The sequence below is a fragment of the Vicugna pacos genome, chromosome 4, assembly GCF_048564905.1.
Source record: "Vicugna pacos chromosome 4, VicPac4, whole genome shotgun sequence".
Taxonomy (NCBI): Eukaryota; Metazoa; Chordata; class Mammalia; order Artiodactyla; family Camelidae; genus Vicugna; species Vicugna pacos.
In genome coordinates, this window is record NC_132990.1 from 70618684 (window position 1) to 70640230 (window position 21547).

A 21547-nucleotide genomic window follows, 5' to 3' on the forward strand; every position below is an offset into this window, starting at 1 on the left:
TCCTGTGTATTAGAAACAGGAGCATTTGCTCTGGTGATACTTTCCACCAAGAACCTCCAGGGATCTGGCCTTGCTCTTACCCTGATAAAGCTGCAACTTACTCTCCTAAGGCTCATAATTCTAGTTACAAGTGTCTGGGAATAAGTACTTCAGAAAAGTGGTACACTTCTAAAATCACTGAGAAGTCAGACCACAAAGGGTAGCAGGGAAGGCAGGGCCATTTTATAAGTTTTCCAAGCCTAAAAAAGGTACTTCATTTGGGTAAATTTAACAACACTGTAATGGGAGGGGAAGTCACCAGCTGGTCCATAAACCAGCCTTGATCACGTGATCATTTGCTATTGTCCAACTAGATCCCACAAGTGAAAAAAATCCTTGAGTCAGAATGGGGGAGACGGTTCCCAGTGCTTTGAGAACTAGAACACCGAGTACTTACTACAGTCCAACCATTGTATGGTAATAAGCAACTTATTTTACATAACATTGCCTAATTTCTCCAAACATACCTGTGAGGTAGTTTCAAGTCAATTCACCAAATGGCCAAATCTCCAAATAGTCAATTCTCTAAATTTACCAAAAATGTTTTAACTATGTAGACAGTTTATAAAAATTCATATTGATGGGACAGTTTAATTAGCTTTTAAAGATTTCTGTCAAATTAAGATAGGACGGTAGCATTTTCAACAATGTTCAATTTGTCTCTATCCCAGCTCTCTGCTGCTGCACTGGAAAGAGCCAGGGCAGAGAGGGGACACCTCTGCTGGTGGAAAGATACAGCCTGGTCTGGGCTGCAGGTAATGGGGGAAGAGATGGGGTACAGGAAAAGGGGGAGAAGAAAAGGGGGAAAATGGTAGGGCGGCAACTACGGAGAAGGAAAGTGACAAATTCTTTAAGCTCTACAAATAAGATTCAGCAAATTTATTTTTGTTGAGTTGAATACTGTGTAAATTGGACATTTGGTAAACTAGTTTCAGTGATCTGGATTTCGGTGAACTGAATTGCTTACCTATGAAGTAGGCATGTTAACCTTACTTACATTCAATTACCTTCCTAAAGTAACACAGTGACACTCTAGGTTCTTCACACACTACATCATTTCATTCTCCAGTAATTTCTGTGTGGTGGTTCTACATCCTTTATGACCACTACCCTCCGCCCCACCTCCCCCCCCCAAAAAAAAATCACAAAAGTAGGAGACAGGCTTTAAACCCAGATCTAACTATACCTCATGGCCTAACACACCTGGTAATCACTACATCATAGTAAGAGTTCACGGGTATAATTTTAAATTTCCACCCCTACAATTGCAGTTTGTCTACCATACTACACTATTCACCCTTTTCTGCAAAAATTTGTATCTGCTATTAACAGGCTGAGTTGTGCTACTGACTAAATTGGAATAATTTCAGGCAAAAGTCAACATTTTAGAGGCAGGACACTCTTATTACTCATATGATTTCAGATCAAATTTTGCACAACTGAAATTGCTTGAGAACCCCCATTACCATCTTTAGGGATTCTCAGACTGACAATATCTGCTGTATACACACATACACATATTTACAACTTATGATCAGTTATTCTGATCAAAGTATAGGCTAGTCTTGTTAAATAAATGTAAAAACTAAAAAAATCCTAAAATCCACAAGATGTATATAAGACATCAGTGGTTTCTCAATTTGCCTTACTTCTGGGAGTTATCAGGGATTTATCAAATTTATGATGCTAGGAGAAATGTCTTACCTCACCTATTTACACATAAAACTTGACTTTTCTTGTAGTAACATTTTCAAGTTTCCTTCTATCAGTAAGATAGCAGTTCAAGGCTCTAAAAACAACTAAAAATATATTCTGTCCTTTTTGGTAAGCAGGAAAATTCTCTTTCTTAGATCATATACTACGACCCAAATGTAAAGCATTTTTAAAATATTACTTTACGTTGCCTGAGTATAATCAGAAACTTTTACTAACACAGTTCCCATTCCTGTAAAATATTTTAAGACTGAATTAAACTGTTACTTTTAGAAAGCATTAAACATATATTCTGACTTCCCCATTGATTCAAAAATCTCTTTGATGTTAAGATGGGGAAAAGACAGATATTTTCAGCAAACTCGAACATCGCAAACTGACTCTGGAAAATTTCACCCTACCTTAAACCTTTTCAAATACATTTTTTAAATGCTCAATGAAGAGATGACAAACCTAATTTTTTTTTAGTCCATGCCAGTGGACTTTAAAAGTGCCTCTTATTAATTAGTTCTGATTGTCAATGTACACTCAAGGCTATCCTTAATGTTTTAGCAAATAGAACGGGATTCTTCCTAACCTCTTTTGAAATCAACAAAGGCTATAAATTTAACTCAACACAGCTTTTGTAGTTCAGTTAGATTCAAGGTCATCTCAAGGCTTTTAATTACTAACCAGGATTTGAGGAGGTTTGCAATTGGTATAGTCAAGGGAAAAAACAGCTGGCTTATTCACTTTCTTATTAAAGAGCTTTATAAAAACTGTCTTGGCAAACTGCAAGTTTTCTGACCACCAGCACAAAGAAACAGAGCAAATGATCTTCAAACATTTGTGTTTATTCTCAATTAACATACAGTTTTGAAATTTCTAGAAACTCTTTAATCTTCACTTGAGCAAATATGATTCGTGACTTAATTCAAAATACGTAGATAGCCAGACTCCCAAAATGTTTCTAGTTCCCAAGACTCCCAAAATGTTTCCGAATCAAGCCCTGTTAAACACTGTGAATGCCCTTCCAATTAGCATAAGATGCATCTAGGATTTTTCACTATCAAACCCTGTACAGGGTCAGGATGGATGTCAGCCACTAAGAAAGCCATGCAGATTATGCAGTATCTAAAGGAGTGTCAGTTTAACTTCTCTCTCCATGTACTTAATTTCCAATCAAATTCAGTTTTAAGTTTCAGGACATATTCAAGACTTTGAGGAAGTTGATACAGTTGTATTTGAAGACAGGCAAACACATACATACACACCAATCCATCCTCCTGAGATATTTAGAGGAACGAGAGAAGGCTCCAAAATGTCTTTGGCACCCATTCACCTATAATCTATAAGAGAAAGAAGGTAGCCTCAGAAGGGTTCCTAAGCACTGCTCTGACCAGGCTGGAAGATACTGGGAGTGAGGGTGGAAGGCAAAGTGCATAGGGAGCTTGGTTCCAGAAATCTAAAAGATTCAGAGGACAAAGGCATTGGGAATTACTTCACATATCTCTCCAAAACATGGTAACAGAGCAAAGAGCCTACCAGTGTCTCAATTCTATCTCAAATATCAGGCAGTTAATAAATAATAAGTACTGTTGACAGCCCTAGATGTGAGTATACAAAGCACCTTAGTGTAAACTAAACTGGTAGTTGGCAATGGTACACTGAGGTAGATACATATGTCTACCAGTCTACCCACCCCCTCCAAAAAAAGAAAGCACAAGATGGTCTGGGCAGTATTGATGTTAACAGTGAGAAATTGAAAAATACCTAATGTCCAACAATGAAAACCAATAGGCTGTTACATAGCTATTAAAAGTTTTAAACAAGTTAATGTTGAATAAGTAAAGTTTATAACATAATTTTTTAAAGTGTAAAATCAAAAAGCATAAAACAATGGTATGTATCGTATGAGCACAACAATAAGCAAAAAACTAGGATTTGAAGAAAGTTTAGAGGAAAATGAGAAAATGTTAATGAAAGTTGCTTGGTAGCAAGATTATAGGTAATTTCCCCTTCATTTTCCATATTTTCTACAGTGACTATACATTTCTAATTTAAAAAAGATTCCTAAGCAACTCACACCTAAGGATCTTCGGGCCACAGACAATTCAAGCACAGAATTCAGAAATCACACCATTTAAAATCTAAATACAAGATACATCTAAATCCCTCCTGCTTTTATTTACATGCAAACACTTCCAACTGTGTTCCCCAGGAAGTGTCCCTTAGACAATGCTCTAAAGTTCCTTTCCAAACAAGGCACTGAAAACACTGGGCATTATTCAGCCAGGAGCCACATCTATGCTCCTGAAACTAGCTTGAGAGAATAAAATTACAGTATTTCACACACATAATATTACCCATAAGTGTTGGGTAATTGTTTTTTATTAATGGGCACACTATATGAGAAGCAAACTTACTCTGAATTACTTTTAAAAGGCTCACAGCAGATAGTACATTTTATCGTTAAATGCATTTCTCCATCACAGTAGTACTTTCAGTAACTGTCTGCCATCAGCTCTGAATTCCGACCAGCCCAACTCTCTTCCAGATTTAATCTGCCAGCAAGTAAGGGAATATTTTTTTGTGGGAAAGCAATTGTAATTTCCCACATTAGGTGATTGATTAAGTTCTCTCTTCTAAAAGGCTGATTGGTTTCCTGGTGCCAGTAAAATGATTGATGAATATTTCACAACTGCAGCTCCCTGGCTACCGCACCTCTACCCTTCCCCCATGCACTGCCGCCCCTTTCCTGCTGGGTTCCCTTTTTACAGACCAACAGCATTTAAGGAGGTTCTGCAATTTTCCTTAAAGAACCCACATTCTCAAACGCAGGGCATTTAATCATAAGAGCACAGGGCTCTTCTCAATGCTGTGTGAGTTTTTCAGATAAAAATGCATTTACGAGGAACAAAAAAACTCCGAAATTAACTATGGGTTTCGCTCAGTGAATGGAATTGTACTTAACAAAAGACAAGTATGGCATGGAGGGGTTATAAATTTGGAAGCAAAGTGATCATGTTAAAAAGAAAAAAAAAACACAAATGAAAACTACACTGAAGTTCGAGTTTACATTACAAATTATCATAATGTAAAAAAGATTACCATAACGTCAGAACTGCAAACATTGCCATAAAGTGTCAAACATTTCCATAAAGTCGACCCAGAAAGCAGAATTTACATATAAATTATATGATCCTACAGACTTTAAAGCAGACAGGTGTTCTAAAATTTAAACAGGGAAACAGAGTACGGTTAAGCATTAAGAAATGTAAATGTCCTTTGAGGGATGAAACAGTATCTGAAATAAAAATCATCCCAATGAATCTAGGCTGTGAGTACCACAGCTATTTACTGTAGGCGGGGCTTTTCCTAAACTGCAATTTTCTGTTTTACCCAATTCATTTTATCAAAAAGCTGAAAAATTTCTTTGGGACTTATCTAATTTAATTTAGCTCCTTCATTTTACAGGTGGGCGCACAGGGACATGACTTTATAAGAGAGCTAGAATCAAAACCCAGGCAACACTGAGACCCATCAACTATTTCCTGGGCTTCATACCTCTTCAAATAACATCGCTGGCCTTCTGGCTCAAGTCCTTTCCTACTCAACTACATTGCTACACTAACCTATTAACCTCCACTGCCATATCATTCTCACTAACTTCTTGCTAGAAAATCACTTTCTGTATTTTACACCCTTTGGACAACTGGCTCTTGTATTTTCATTTTCCAAGGGGTCACATCAGCCTTCTTGGATTGATTCTTCTTCCAGATAGCCAGCTTTTGTGTGACAGAAATAAAAAAAGTACAGAGGACAAAGTCCACCTTTTCCTAAACTGCACTTCCCAACGCAGTGAAGCAAACAGCCAGGAGTTTATTGGCCATCTCATCTTAATCCGGTGTATCTAGTCACTTTTGTTAGGAAAGCCACATTTCCAAACAAAAATACATTCTGGTTACAGAAGGGCCCACGAACCTTGGATTAGCTTCAACACATGGCTTGACTTAGATACTGGCCTCAATTTTCTCAAATGACTGAAAAGCACATTTCCTTACCTTGTATTTTATAGACTTCCTGTGACTACCAGCAAAAGACTCATACTCAAAGGACTCTGATATAAGCAAAAGACTCAACATTCCTGATCTGACCCTTCTTTCATTCATTCATTCAACATTCAAGAACACCAATTCCTTGTGTTTTTAGTGCTGAGGCCGCAGATACAAGATATGGTATCCTTGCCTTGAATAGCTCAAAACTCCTTCTTTTACCCCTTAGGCTCAGCAAAGATTGTTTCTGAGTCTGCAAAATTATTTTCTGGTCAATTGTTTTCTGGTTGGCTTATTAAAGCCAACGTGAGAGAAAGAAAAAAGTCACTAGCAACTCTAAGGGTAGATCTTTGTGACTCTCTAATCTACGGGGAACTGAGTTTCGAGCCTCTTCAACAACTATAAATGGCCTGGATTCACAAGTGTCTGCTTAGAGGCAGACACTATGCTTGGCACTCCACAGACTTTGTCACTAATCCTAATAACCCTACAGCCAATTCCAGGGAAATGTCATAGTATGTGGAGAGTAGGGGAGTGAGAGGAGAGATTAAATCTAGGAAACAAATTATTAATAGTGTTACTAACTGTAAAATCTAGGGCTTAACCTCTGTGGGCTTCAAGTTTTCACATCTGTAAATGGAGATAATAGAACACCTACCTCACTGGGGTATGAGAATAAAGTATGTTAAGACACGAAACATGCTTAGAATATTATATGGTAACAACTATATAAATGTTAGCCATATTATTATTAAATGAGAACACAAAAGTTCAGAGAAGTCAAGTGACAAAGTCACATAGCTGTGCTCTTTGTTCTGCCACACTCTAGAGTCCCTGCTCTTTCCCTCTCACACCATCTAACCAAAATCCTTCCTCCCTGGCTGAGACTACTACTGCCACTTCCAAAAAACAAAGCCCTCTAAACAGATATCCATGGGGGGTTCCCCCCAGGTGGTTTATTATCCTGCTAAAAAGGCATTTTGGAGGAAGGATTGTAAGACTAGAGAGAAGTCTCCTAACAGGTTAGATTTCAAGAGTACAGCAAAAATATGGAAGGAAAAAAAAAATTCTGCCTCAGTTACTAAGTTTAGTAACTAACACGATTTAAACTCATCTGACACTTGAATATCCAAGCATTAAAACGAAAAAGGAAAGGCTTGTATCTTCTCATGAGTAAGCTGCAACTCCCAGAGAACACAAAAAAAGGTATGTTACATGAAACTCCAAGAACATCAAGATAACCCCAAAGAGCTCTCAGGAAGGTAGCCCAATTATCTCACTGATCTTTCATCACCCACCAAACTTCATCTTAAATTCTGATTCAGTAATTCCTTATTGTTATTCACATTGTTCTGTGACATTTCTTCTGCCAGCAAGCTCACGACAGAATGAGTTCTACCTAGTAACTACCATAAGGAGTAAATCCCTAACTCTTTAACAACACAGTAATTGACTTACACTAAAATGTTACTCACACTAGGAAAGGGTATTCTTACACCAGAAAAGGAGACACTTCTCCTATACAGACTTTATTACTACCTCCTTCAGTGAAAACCAGGTTAAAGGCAAGCCAATCTACAAAATGACACTGCCAAAATCACAAATTTAGAAGGCTCAGTGAGAGCCAAACATGTCTACTGAAAACAAACAAGCAAACTATTCTTGAAGGAAGCTTTTAAAAGATAGGATTTTTATCTCATAAATATTTCTTTATTTTTATAGCAATGACTCTTATTAAGTAAAGTATTTTTGTGTTGCGAGATTCATTTCCACAATTATACATCCACTCTTGGTGAGGAAACAGGTTCCGTTGGAAAATTTCTGCCACAAATAATTAACAGTTAAGCAAAGGGTTTCACATAGCAGGTAACAAAAGCCTTATCAGAGAATTCAGTGAAGTGAACTCAAGCAAAGAAAACTTAAAATGATATAAACTCATTTTCATTTTTTCCCTCCGTAGCCCCTTTACAGAGATTTAAAACAAAAAAAGTAATTAAGTTCTATTATCTGGTAAAGTAACCATTTTCTTAGACATTAAGTTGGTCCATTTAGAACAGAGGTTCTCACATTACTTTCATCTGAGTGGCCTTTTACAAACTTAAAAATTATTGAGGAACCAAAAAAGCCAAAGTTTACAAAGAGTATATCTATTGCTATTTATCATACTAGAAAATAAAACTATGAAATTTTTAAAAATATCTATGCATTTAAAAGTATCAACAAACCCATTACGTTAATATAAATAACATTTTTATAAAAAAGACCTGTATTTTCCAACAAAACAAAATTGGTGAGAAGAGTGGTATTATTTTATATTTTTGCCAATCTCTTTAATATCTGATTTAATTCTGGCAGCTAGAGTCTTCTATATGTTTCTGCACTCAGTATGCTGTGATATATTGTTTTGGATGAAGTATAAGCAGAAAAACTGGCCTCACACAGATTTATAATTGGAAAAGGAAGAATTATTCCCTAATTAAAATAACTGTGGGCATTTTTCTTTGATAATACACCGAAACTCAGTAAGTGGTGGTTTCTTAAAAATTAGTTCAATCTGAAATCTAAAATGGTATCAATGAACTTTGTGTACTGTTACATTTAAGTCCATTGGTCTATCTGGCATTTTTTTAATAAATTTTCAAAACCAGATGTTATTTTATTTTATTTTTAAATGGAGGTACTGGGGATTGAACCCAGGACCTTCTACCACTAAGCTATTTCCCTCCCTGCCCCCAACATCTGGCATTTTGAACACATCTTTTCCCCATACAGAATTCTGTATATATACCGGATGATTTGGAAAATACTCCTTCACTGAAATAAGATCTTCAAAATGTTAACACACTTCATTATATAATATCAAAAAGTCACATTTATTAATAATACCGTCATTGGGAAGTTGTCAAGCTCAAAGTGGCAGATACAAATTTTCCAAAATTCTCATTGTCATCTGAAAGCTCAAATTTTATTCAGTAGCAACATACATTGTCAGTTTTCTCTGGCATAACAAGCTCATTGTTCAGTTTTTTTTTTAATGGACAGTGCCAAATACCTAAGTTTGAATAAACCATAATTTGTCAATTGTTCTTTCAAGTAAAAATTGTATTTCATGAAAAAAGCAGACTTCAGCTCACAATATAACTGCACACTTTTCCTTAAAACAACTATTCTATTTCACTATGCAGCAGAAATGCTGCGTGTACCTGCCATTTTCTCACACAGAATATCAAAAATATGTATACCCAAGGGTAAAGATGTAATAAAATTAATCATTTTTACTGCTTCATCAAGGACATTCTTAAATGAAAATGGTTTTCTTTTTTTAAAACTACAAGTGCATGGAAGTAAAGACTACAATGACTACTAGGACAGTTTGGTGCCTTGATTTCTGCTAAGGCGCCAACAATTTTTACCCACCATTGTTTTTGCAACACTGGTGCAAATGTCAGCCCGGTAAAAGAGTCAAATAATGTCAGCATTATTATAAAAATAGTTTTAACCTCAAGAACCTCCTGAAAAGGTTTCAGGGACCCCCCAGAGGTTCATGGAACACACTTTGAAAACCACTGTTTTAGATAATACAGTAAGTAACAAATGTAAGGACTCACTAAGTAGGAAGAGAGTAAGTCTGAAACAAATAATCCAATAACAAATGATCAACAAATTATGAGTGACAAAAAAAAATACAAACCCAACTGCGTACTATTTAATTAACCATTTACAAATTTTAAAAGACAAGAGGTGAGGAAGCAAGATAAAAAGTGTATTAACACTTTACATGTCCTTTTTCCTTTTGTGAGAGAAAAACTAAACTGCACACACTAGAGTTTTAACTGTGATAAAAAGAACACTGTATCTGATGCAGTAGCACATAAGAAATTAACAAAAATGATCAAGACTGATTTTCCAACCTTCCAAGATGGTACAGCTTCAAGACTGAAATGAGTGCATGGATTAAGTTTTTTTTTTTTAATGAAAACCGATACAGGTTAAGGTAGTCTCCATCATTGAATCAGTATGTCCTTCATCTTGGCCTAGATCTGTTACTGAAAATGTTTCCTGAGTCTTAAACTATGGGATTATATCTGTGGACTCTTAAGGAAGTATTATAAGAAATTTAAAAATCTATTTAATCAATTATGTCCTTTGTCAATCAATGTTTTTAGAAGAAAAATTAACAGAAATTTTGACACTACCACTGGAAAAACAAGCAAGCACTCATAGACCTACCTCTGACATGCTTTTATAGATACAAAATTGCATGAAACTTAAGGAGTTGGAAATAAAAAGCTGAGGTTATCTACCTCTTCCAAATAACGAATTTAGTTGTGTATTTCTCTCTCAAAATTTTAATTCTTGAGTATATTTTCTAATGAATTATAAATTGTTTCCAACGCAGCTGTTCAAGCAAATATCTGTTTGATATATCCTTTGCTAATATCACCACTGCAATTCCAATGTACTGTAACTACTACTCAAACAGTTTCCTTCATCATTATTATCCATTTCTCTTCATGATTTCTCACTTTGACAATGAGAGCAAAGTCACTATTCTGGTTCAAACCACCCACAGAGTATATCTTCAAATCAAATACCCAGATTTATTTCCAGAATACATTACATGTTGCCGCCTAGGGAATTGGTTTTGGAAACATTACACTTGACAGCTGACTTATCAACAGTGCCCATAGAATTGACACCAACTTAAAGGCAAGAGTCTGTTCAGAAAATAGAAAAATATGCAGCTACTGCCATCTGTGGTTTATGCTTGAATAGCTTCTCCTGTGTAAACAAATTGACGGGTGTACAGTTTGTAATTAAGATCCAAAGATCTCACCATTTGAAATACTTTTTAAAGCTAACTCTTAATATAGCAAGTTGTAGAATTTATTTAGTATATGACATAAGAATTTGTGATTCTCTATGTGAACTTACTATAATGCTGATGGAGAAACCACAACTACTTTGAATGAAAAATTTTCCATTGCTTAAAGGCTAATTTGTTTTCTCTAAACACACTCTCTTTAAGAAATTCGAAACACTTGAATGTCTCTGGTGAACTTATAATTGGGATAATTTCTCTTTTTAAATAGTGCTCGTCAATATTAAAACATCCCCCAAATTTTTTAAGGAAGAAATAAATGTATTTTTAAGGAAATCCAGGAATTTTCTATTTAGACATGAGAGTTTGCTCCCTTCAAGATAAATTTTGAAAGTTCAATTACCTCTGTAATTTTTTTTTTAAGAATGAAACTTCCAAGATGCAAACGAAGCCTCAAACTAGAATATTTTCACAACTTAAATTTTCTCTCAGTTTGCTTTCTCAAATGACAACCACTGTAGCTTAGGGATCAAAAGATTTGGTGCAGCTGAGGGTGGAGAAAAAAGCAATTCAGGTCCCCAGCAGCCAGCTGAGGAAATCCTGGTTCGCTCCCCAACTAAATCACTGTTAATTAGAATTACCGGGTTACATAGTAAAGTCTTATTTAAATAATCGTAAACAGTAAAAAAAAAAAAAAAAAAACTGTTTTCTTGAGAAGCTATTCTCCGCAGGCTACTATTTAACAGCAAGTAGTAAGAATGAAATAAAGTAGGAAATGTTTCATTCTTTCAAATAAATTTCTCTATTCTACAGTTATTTCTAAACCACACTGAAAAAGCAGGATGGCCATCTCACAATGGTTTTCTTCTAATTTCCCATTATCTACGGTCTAACAGCCTTATCTTTTTCACAAAAACAAGCCATGTCGGAAAACAAGAAACAAACAGAAGACTGGGTCTGATTCTACAAATACTGTATATCAGAAGTTAATCCAGAGATTTTTTTTTAATTAAGTTCAGATGGATCTGAAATTGGCTCTAACAGGGACTCGACACCCGAAAAAGAATTACCTGCTCAATACTTCTTGCTAACTTTAAATAATTCTAGTATTTCTGAACCCTAGTTATCAATCAAAGGCATCCAAAAACCCTTAAGAAATTACCTGAACTAGGGAAAAGTTGACCCTAAGAATACAAAAGTTTGAAAGAAAACATTTTCTTTCACAACTAGTTGGTTTGGGAAATACTCTACATCACTTCTTGTGTGGGCATATTCAATAGCTACCTTCTGTTTAAAATTGTTTCAGGGACACTTTTATTCTTTGTTGAAACGTAAGATTTATCTGTTGACTCAGAACTTTTGATTTTTCTGTGAGCCTTTTTCACATATAAGACTAGTTCACACAAAATAAGGCATCTTTATTGTCCTATTTCTATAGATCTGACCAACACGGTAAAATTTATTCGTAAAAGGAATCATCCCAAATTTAGCTTTCAACCTAATTATACAAATGGATAAAATATTTAATCGGAGAAGTATCAATTAACTTGGCTACAACAAAAAGTAAACATAAAAGCCAAAAATTATGACAAGGCCCTAAAGACCTAGATAAGCTTGCTGAAAATGAAGTCTCCTAATGTAGAAGGAGCTATCCTGGCTTTTGAAATTCAGAAGGAAGTTGCCATCTGAACCTAATTCATTAATGAGCCAATTTATTCAGCACAAACCAATAAATACCTACCTAGTTATAAAAACAGAGCAGTGGTGTCTTAATACAGGATGAAACTAACAAATACAGCCCAAGGCCCCAGAACATGCAAGCAGCATTAACAATTTAATGCCAACTTGCTCAACAAGCACTGGAAGTGGTATTAGAAACTTTCTTTACCGATATCATACTTCCAATTGGCATTTCTACCCTCCATCCTCCATCAACATAAACCTAAGTATTTTAACCTAAAGTTTACTTTCTACTTTTGCTCCAAAACCTCAGGGGGAAAAAAATTAAGAAGCCAAGAAATTATGAAAAAAATATGGAAAAACAGGATTTGGACACATTTTAGGAAATTTACCAGCAGGATTTTCTTCCTTAGCTCCTCTCCCTCCTCTTCATCTAACTGCCTTTCACGTGCTGATTCATGCACACACCTTTTTGCTATAGAATTCTGAATTGACTTATGGATTAGGAAGCATGTTCATATCTTGATTTCATGGAACAGAAATGCTCAGAAAGAATATGGTGAATCTGGTAAATCTGAGATTGGAAATGTGGTCTTCTCACACCTCAGCTGCTCAAAATCACCAATGAATCTGTTCACTGTTGCCTTTCAGTGTTCCTTGGAGGTCGCAGAACCGACTTAAAATACATCCGTTTGCTATTCGTACTAAAGAACAACAGTACCATAGTATGCATTTTTTTAATGGAAGTAGAATACTTTGAGGTGATTCAGAATTAATCTTTAAAGTCACAGAACTGAAAAGTTAAATTGTCATGGAAAATAACTATTATTTTCAGGATAAACATTTGGATGGCATGGTCTTAGCAAAACAGGGCATGATGTTATTTAGTGAATTTCTCCTCATTTCCTCTAAAGTGTAATTATATAAAACATGTTTTTAATTACTTATAATGGCTTATAACCTTCCTTTGCTTGAAATACTTAAAAGCCTACTGCCTCATTCTCTTAAACAAGTGCAATATTCAGCATATAGTTCCTCAAGTCATTCATCTTCCTTTGAAATTATGACTAAGTGAATTCATGTTTGTCATGGAAACCTACAAGCAACAACTGAAAATATCTAGAGCAATCAGCACAAGGAATTCCTGGAAGGGTGATGGTGCATCAAAAGGCTAGCAGCTCTGTTCCGATAGAATAATAAAAACCATTTAAAGGACTGTAAATTCAGCATCAATGGCGTTTCCGGCAGGAAAACATTTCTAAAATTCCACCTCCAGTTTATTTCTTGATGACACAAACCAAAAGACCTCCTATCTAGATAGCTAGCTATTGCAAACAATTCATACAAAATGTCAGTCAGTCACTAGGATAAAAAGCCAGAGAATTCATTTTCTCTGCTTAGAATCTAAACAGTTTCATTTACTTTGGGAGGAAAATATTAATTAGGAAGTGTAAAAGAAAAAACAAAAGTCCCACCATTCCGAAAGTAAACTTTTTTTTCTTTTTTTGGTAATTCTTCTGTGAGCATGTTAGGTTATGAGAGATAATGAATATAAACTGTAAAACAGAAAACAGTGCTCATTTTTACACTGAAAAATAAAACATCCCACAAGTTTATTTTCTTTAAAGTCCATAAGACTGCCAAAAGTCCCGTTGTGTTTTCAACAAAAAGGAAGTATCTGCAGCACTAAATCAGACTGATATAAAATAATGAAGCCACCTTAGCCTAAATAGATTGCTTGATAATTTTTTAAACGGTTTTGACCAATTGAGGAAATGAGTCTGTGAATGGGAAATCTGATTAACAGTTAAAATTACCACTGAGTTCTTTAAAATGTACTAATGAATAATTAATAGCAAATGCAGTTCTTAGGCTTCCCTTACAACAATATTCTCAAGTAGAACAGTAAGTACTGTCTGCAGTAAAATCCATCAGCTACACGTCATGCACAGGTGGGTACAGGAACTATACACACAGAAAGGCATTATGAAAATACACACACTAATACAGGCTATGAGATAGATAGATCTGGGGCTTGGGTAAAATATTAACATGGTAAATTTTAGATCAGGATTTACAACATTAACACATTAACACCAAACCAAATCACGTCTTAAAAAGCTTAAAAAGTCAAAAGCACTAAAAAAAAAATCCTTTGTTCATGATACTCTCTCCTTCTACCCTAACTGGATTCCAGCCTCCTCCTTTGTGACATGCAATTTTATTGATCTCAAACATGTTCACATTCAGAAATCAGTCTCCAAAGACATCCCACGGGACAGCCAGCCACCTAGATACCACACATTACAGACATCTTAAAAAAGGACAACAGCTTTGAAAACATATCACTATTTGGTCAGCAGCATAAGGAAAATCAACCATGCTGTCTTCTAAACAGACTTTTCCCTTAACTGGTTAAAAATATCAGATCTACTGAACTGGCCATAAATGTTTGACGAGTTAATAAATGTATGAAGGCGCAGATCCACCCCAAGATTTCTCTCCCCTTGTGTAGTTCCTCATTCATTCAATGGAGCGCCTAAGTGACCTATTTCCAGGTTCCTTCCTTCACACCTGCCAGGTCACTGTCCTGATCGAGAAACTTCTTGCTGAAGCAATTAATTTTTAGTGCCTCCTAACTGTCCCGGGTGTTTGCATTCAATTTGAAATCTGTTACTTGTTAGACACTGTTCGGTCCTAGATCTTCCAGAGAATTGCGCGTTTATGGCGCAGAAAGGGGAGGAGGCACGGATCTCCGAGAGCCTGCCCTTTATTCGGAAATGAGGAGATGTGAAAGGTGGAAGGCAGGGCAAATAAATAAATAAATCGGGTTTGCCGCCGAAGCGTTTGCCGGTCAGTACGAGCACCCTTTGTAATGCAGGCCTCCCGGGGCTATCGCCTGCGCTAATTGCTCCAGGGCGCTTTCCAAGTTCAAAAGTTCACCTTTTACGACCTCACAAAAGCTCCTTACACGTTACCAATAAAAACATTCCGCCGCAAACACTGAGGGGGAAAATATCAAACAGATACAAATAAAACACCCCGCGGGGGGAGGGAGCCGAGGGGGAGGAGGGCGAGCCGGGCCCAGCGACAGTCCCGAGGAACCTGAGGACTTGGCCCGGACGTGGGGGCTGGGGAAGAGCAGTGGGAAGGGCCGGACCAGGTGAGGAATTCTCCGGCCTCGGCTCGGGGATCGCGAAGGGAAAGAGGCGAAGTGAGGTGGCTCAGGCGCGGGCCGGGACGGGAGGGTGGAAGGAGGGAAGAGGCAGGTGTCCCAGGCACCCGCTCGAGCCGGAGACCTGAACCAGCAGGGAGAAGAGCCTGAGCCGGGCAGAGGTCAGACGGGCAAGAGAGCGCGGGGAAGGAGGGCAGAGAAGCGGGGTGCGGGGTCCGAAAGGGAAACGCGGAGCCCGTAGCTAGGGAACAGGGGGTCGGCACCGAGGTGGAGGCTGGGGCAGCACGGGAAGCGCGGGACCGCAGAGGGGAGGGAAAGAGGCTCCAAAAAGGTGAGGGTCAGAGAGAACCAAGGGGACAAGGGCGTGGCGTCGGCAGGGCGCGGAGGGGACGTCCACGGAGGGACCCGCGTGGAGGAGAGCTGGAGAGTCGAGAGAGAGGAGAGGGATTGGCGCTGAAGGGATCCTTTAGGGGAGAGAACCCCGCAGAGGGGTCTCCCGGGGGGCGGGAAGGGGATGTTCGGAGCAGAGGGGACCCGAGGGGGAGGGGAAGCCCCTACCGATGGGATGCGAAGTGAGGGGGGGTGCAGAGGAGACCTGGGGGGAGGGAGGGATGATTCGCGCAGAGGGACGGGGGAGGGGAGGCCTGTGCTGAGGGGACGGGGGAGGGGGAAACGAAGGTCGAGGTGGAGGGAACCGGGCAGGGGGAGGATCCGCGCGAAGGGGAACGGGAAAAGAGGAGGAGAGGGAAGGTCCGCGCCAAGGGGGACCGGGGTGAAGGTCCGCGCTGTGGATACCCAGGGCCGCCTGGGCTTCCCAGAGTGAGAGTCGGCTTAGAGGAGAGGAATTCCCGGCGTAGGGGAAACGGGGCCGGTTCTCGCCGGGCCCGAGCTCTGCACGCCCCTCACCCACCGTTGCGCGGCGGCGGAGGGAGCGCGGCGGGCGGCTCCAGGAACCCCGCCGAGCCCCCGCCGCCTCCCCCTCCGCTAGGCGGCCGTTCGTCCCGCTCCATGCGGTGGTGCTCAGGGCCCGCGCTCGGTTCGCCGCTCCGCCATGACCGGCGTCCTCGTAGTCGTAGTCGTCGTCCGCCGGGGGGAGGGGGCTGTCAGGGGCCGGCGGGCTCCCGGCCGCCGCGCTCTCTGGGCCGCGAGCCGCCCGGCTCCGCGCCCCTCCGCGCCGCGCCCCCTCAGCACTGGCCAGCTCCCACCCCCGACGTCACGCGCCGCTGCCACGCACGGCCCTGCGGGGCACGCTGGGAATTGAAGTCCGCCGGGAGAGGCCGGCCACGCGGGACTCCACCAACTGAAGGGGTGGGAGGAGGGAAAAGTCACCCTAAGAAGAGGAGGCCAAGGCCAGTCAAATTCACGAGCCCTGATAATAACTTCTTGTAAAAGTTGAATAAAGATTACTTCAGGGCCTTCTCGTTATTGTGACTTATCCATGATCAACATTCACTAAGACGCCTCGTATCCCCCCCGCCCTAACAATGAGTCTTTCCTAGGAGGCGGATCGCGAAAGAGCCGGGTGAGCACGTGCAATGAAGCCCAGCCCTGTAGGCGGGGCTCGGGGGGGCGGAGTATTAAGGTATTCACGAGGGCCTTCCTCCGCGGCTTTGGGACAAATTGGACCTGAGATTAAAGCACCGGAGTTTAACTCGAGGTGACTGCGTTCGTATGCAAATGGAATCTATAAAACTCTGCTTTCCGGGGTACTCTTTAAAGCCTTTTACCGCCGGATGGGCGGGAAAGACTAAAGTTTCTCTTCCTCCTCTTTCATTTTCCCTCTGCCCAAAGAACAGAATGGCAAACTAAACTTCAGGCCATTGATGCCATTCAGGAAACAGATTCTTGACTCCTGGTGTCTTGAAGCCCTCCGTTTGAGAGGCTCCTAACTCAGCCTTGTTCGCCTTCCCTTCTCCTCAGTTTTCCTATCTGTAAAATGGGGTTAGAATAGGAACGGTGTCCAGTTGGAAGATCTCAACCCCTCCCAACCCCGCTCCCTGCCTCAGTTTACATTGCAAATCCCGGATTTTTCGGTCTCCGCTGCTGCTGGCTGAGCCCACCTCCTGCGGCCACCAGGTGGCGCGCGGCCACCAGCCTCTGGGCCTGCCGGGGCGGCCGCCTTCAGCGACCCTCCCAAGAAAGGACTCTTCAGCGGCTGCCGCCCAAAGTCTAAGCTCTACCTGGCCTGCCTGAGGACAAAGAACAGCAACACTGGTGGCTTGCCAACCTCTACTCTGCTGGGTTATGCTGCAGCTTTCTCACTGGCTGCCCATTCCCCACCCTGACCCCAACCCCGCCCACCAATCCGTTAGCTTTTCTGTCTTTACTTGCTTAAGTCCTCATTCTGGCATTCGCACCCCTGACTGGTCTGACCCCTGCCCACATTTCTCATCGCAGTCCTTCCCTCATCTGCAAGGCAGGATGTTTTACAACGCTTCCCCACATTTTCGGGTTGAGTGGCTGTTCCTTACCAACATTGGTTAACCTGTACTGCATCCTTAATCTGTGCCGGCTAGTGTTCTGCGAGATTTACATTAATGCTATGTTCTCTAAACTTCACATCTGCTCTGTAAGGTAGCTCCGATGTTGCCCCTATCACACGCTGTTGAAATCACCCATGAATAATAGGGATTCCAAACTCAGTGGGTCAGACACCAGAACATGAACCCTTGACTCCTTCACACTACTGGCTTCACGCAACCCACTCCCAAACTCCTATTCATTTTTCAAGATCCTGTTCAAATATTCCCCCACCCCAGATATTAATATCTCCCCCTAGGGGACATCTAGATCACCTCTGTGTTCCCTTAGTGCTCTGATAGCTCTCTGTGGACTGCAAGAAATGATCTCTCTGTAACTGCTTCCCCACTACCATTCCCCAGCCCCAGAAGGGGAGGAGAGTCCCTGGGGGGTGGGCAGAGGTTGGATCTTCTGCGCCATTTTCTCAGCTCTGGGTTCTAAAATGAGTTAGAACCAGGTGGCTTTCCTAGAGCCACAAATTCCCTTTCTATCACAGGCCTCTGAAGATAGTGACTTCCCTTTCCCTTGAGGTCCAATCAGAGTGGCACTGCAGAAACTTCCTGAAGTCCTGGGGTTTCAGTGGTGGATGAAGATTCTAAGTCGACTCTCAGGAAAGTTCAGCCAAACCTCAGCCCTTAGAAGTAACTCCTCCTCATCCTTCAGACTCCAGCTCTGTTGTCACTTCCTCCCAAAAGCCTTTCTAGATCTCCCTGACAAGTCAAATCCCTTTTTTTCCTCATTCTTATCATTATAACCCCAACTGCTGAGCACAGGGCCTGAACATAGTAGACACTCAATGAATAATTAGTGAGTGAAAGAGCAAATAAAACAGATCTGACTTCTACTTAATAACTGTGACTTTAGGCTGGTTACCTCCAAGCCTCAAAGTCCTGATGTCTAAGCGGAGAGGGATAATGATGACAGTTGCTATGTTACAGGATTGTTATGAAAATCAAATCATGCATGCAAAGCAATTAATATAAGGTCTGGCTTAATAAATGGGACTTGTTATTAATGTTCTTTAAAGTGTGGTCCTAACTTCCAGTTACCTCTCTTCTGAAAATGCCTCTTGGGAAGAGTCAACTACCATAAAACTGAGAAAGGTTAGGGAAATGACTGTTCGGAGACCCCAGCCAGTGTCACAGCAGATAAGGTTCTGTGAGGTAAGCACCTAAGATGGATCCTCTCCCCTACATTGTCCTCCCAACAATCCTGAGAGGTCAATACTTTTCTCTCTAAGTTACAAATGAATAAACAGGCTCAGAAAGACAGATTGAAAGGGAAATAAAGTAGCTAAGGAGAAGGAAGGATCTGTGGGACAGTACCAAGGCCAGAGGCAGACAGACGACCAGATAGGGCAACAGCTAAAACAAAGCAGGTGTGGGTCCCATCATGGGGGCCTTGTCCTGTAGTGGGAGAGACAGACACTAATCAAATGAAATAATCACACACCCACATTTGTACATAAATGCTACAACTGAGAACAGGCTCAGAAGTTCCTGGCACCATAGGAGTGTGTGACAGGGCTCATTTTGGTCAGGGGTTGTCATCAGGGGAGGCTTTCTGGGATAATGAGCCTTGAAGTAAGATGGAAGGTTGAGTAGGAGTGAGTCACACTAGGCAGAGAGAGACAGTTTCAGGGAGAAGGAACAGCATGTGCAAAGGTCCCGTGGTCCAGTTGAACTGAGAATTCATTGTGATTGGCGCCTACCCAAAGACAGAGCACAGAGACAGGGGTGAAAAGGAAAAAGCTAGAGGAAACCATGGGGCCATGTGGGAGAACAGCCAGCAGTGGGGGCAGAGTTCTCCAATGACAGCAGTCTTGCTCTTCCAGGGCTTAGCCAGAGTCAGAGCCAGGCTGCCTGGGGAGAAAGGGCTGGGAAAGGGAACCCCCACCAGGTTCTGTTTGTTTTAAGTACATTTTGTCTATTATTTGAACAGATAGGACACACATTACACAATTCCCAGGATGCAAAAAAGTATTCAATGAAAAGTAAGCCTTTCTCCTTACTGGATTCCCAACAGCTGGCTCCCTCCCCATCCATTAATTGTGTCCATTCACATATAGTCTCCACACATAAGAACATACACCATATTGAATTTTTACACTGATCTAGCCCTCCCCAAGCGATCTCTAGTTATGAAAGAAGCTAATTTGTACTGAGAGCCTACTGCACATGATCCTTTAATTCAGCTGAGAGTTATGGAGCACCGGACCTTATGCTGAGCCAGTGGTTCTCAAATCTTACACCTCCTGGAGAGCTGGTTAAAAAACAGATTGTTGGGCCCCATGCCTAGAGTTTCTGCTTCCTTAGGTCTGGGGTAAGCCCTGATAATTTGCATTTCTAACAAGTTCCCAGGTTGTCCGAGGACCACACTTTGAGACTGCTGAGCTAGCTGCTCGTAGACAAAGTATGTGGACCGGGGGCCTTATTTCCCTCCCACAAGAAAAGGCATGAACAGACACAAAGAAACACATACCAACAATGTAGTTCATAAAGTGATAAATTCTATGAGGAAAACGAAAAGGGTGGGGGAGTGCATGAGGCGAAGTGCTGGAGAGTAGGGAGGGGTTAAGAGTGGAAGGTGGCAATACTTGAGGACACAAGTTGTGTTCCTTTTTAAGCAGTTGAGGTTTAGGAAGCCACGTAAACAGACACAAATTGGAGCCTTCTCGGGTTAACGGGAGGGGTCATTTACAGAGACAGCGTGGACAGGGAAGAAAAGGGGGTCCATCCCCCACACCCCTGGCAAACCCAGAGGCAGAAGGACCTACAAAAGGGACAGAGAAGGACTGCGGGGTGAGATCCGAGGAGCAATCAGAGAGAAACAGAGAGAGCAGAAAGTTGGAGAAGGGGGTGTGATCAAGGGCTGTAGATTCTCAAAAGGTAGAGAGGTGCCGCCTTGAGTTCAGTTACAGGAGGTCCCAGGGACCCCAAGAGGCATTTCCACAGTGAGACCGAAGACCCCTGGCGCCAGGGGATGGACAGGAAATCTGAGGAGTGGCGACCACAGACCGCTCCTCGTGGAAGTTTTGCTGTTTAGGAAGCAGAGCAACAAGGCGCTCCCTCCTGAGGATGGGGAGGGTGCTTAAAAGGTTGGAGCTACTGGAGTTTTGTTAGGGATTAACGGGAGGGATATCGGAGGGAGGAAGAAATGGAGCGTGCGGGAAACGGGTCTGAGCCGTGAGAACGGTAGAGCTGGCAATGTCGGGGTGTTGGAAGAGCTCAAAACCTCGCCTGCCCTGGAAACATCTCTCATCTGAACTCTACAACCAACTCCAAAAGGAAAGCGTTGTTCTCCCCCTTTTACAGACGAGGAAACGGAGGCGCAAAGAGGTGAAGAGACACGCCCAAGGTCCTACATCTCACTGAACAGGACCTCGGCCGGCGTGGGGAGCCCGCGATCCTCTCATTGCCCGCAGCCACTGCGGACTTGGAAAAGATCCTATTCTGTGCCCTTGCAGGGATGCCCTTTGGAGAGCCGCCCAATGGCAAAGAGGCCCCGCTGAGAGCGGGCCCGGCAGGGTGGGGTGCCCCCCTGCACCCTAGCTCCGCCCCCAGC

General features: G+C 41.3%; 1 protein-coding gene across 3 annotated transcripts in view; it reads right to left on the bottom strand.

Annotated features, from left to right (window-relative positions):
• Positions 1 to 16679, bottom strand: part of NR6A1 (nuclear receptor subfamily 6 group A member 1) — a 202611-nt gene extending 185932 nt beyond the window's left edge. The window contains exon 1 of one of the 3 annotated variants that reach the window (XM_031677526.2): positions 16374 to 16679. In XM_031677526.2, the coding sequence (XP_031533386.1) occupies positions 16374 to 16473 (100 nt within the window). In that variant the 5' untranslated portion in view covers positions 16474 to 16679. The remainder of the gene's footprint in view (positions 1 to 16373) is intronic. The other 2 variants (XM_031677528.2, XM_072960115.1) reach the window with 2 other exon arrangements.
• Positions 16680 to 21547: the final 4868 nt, after the last annotated feature.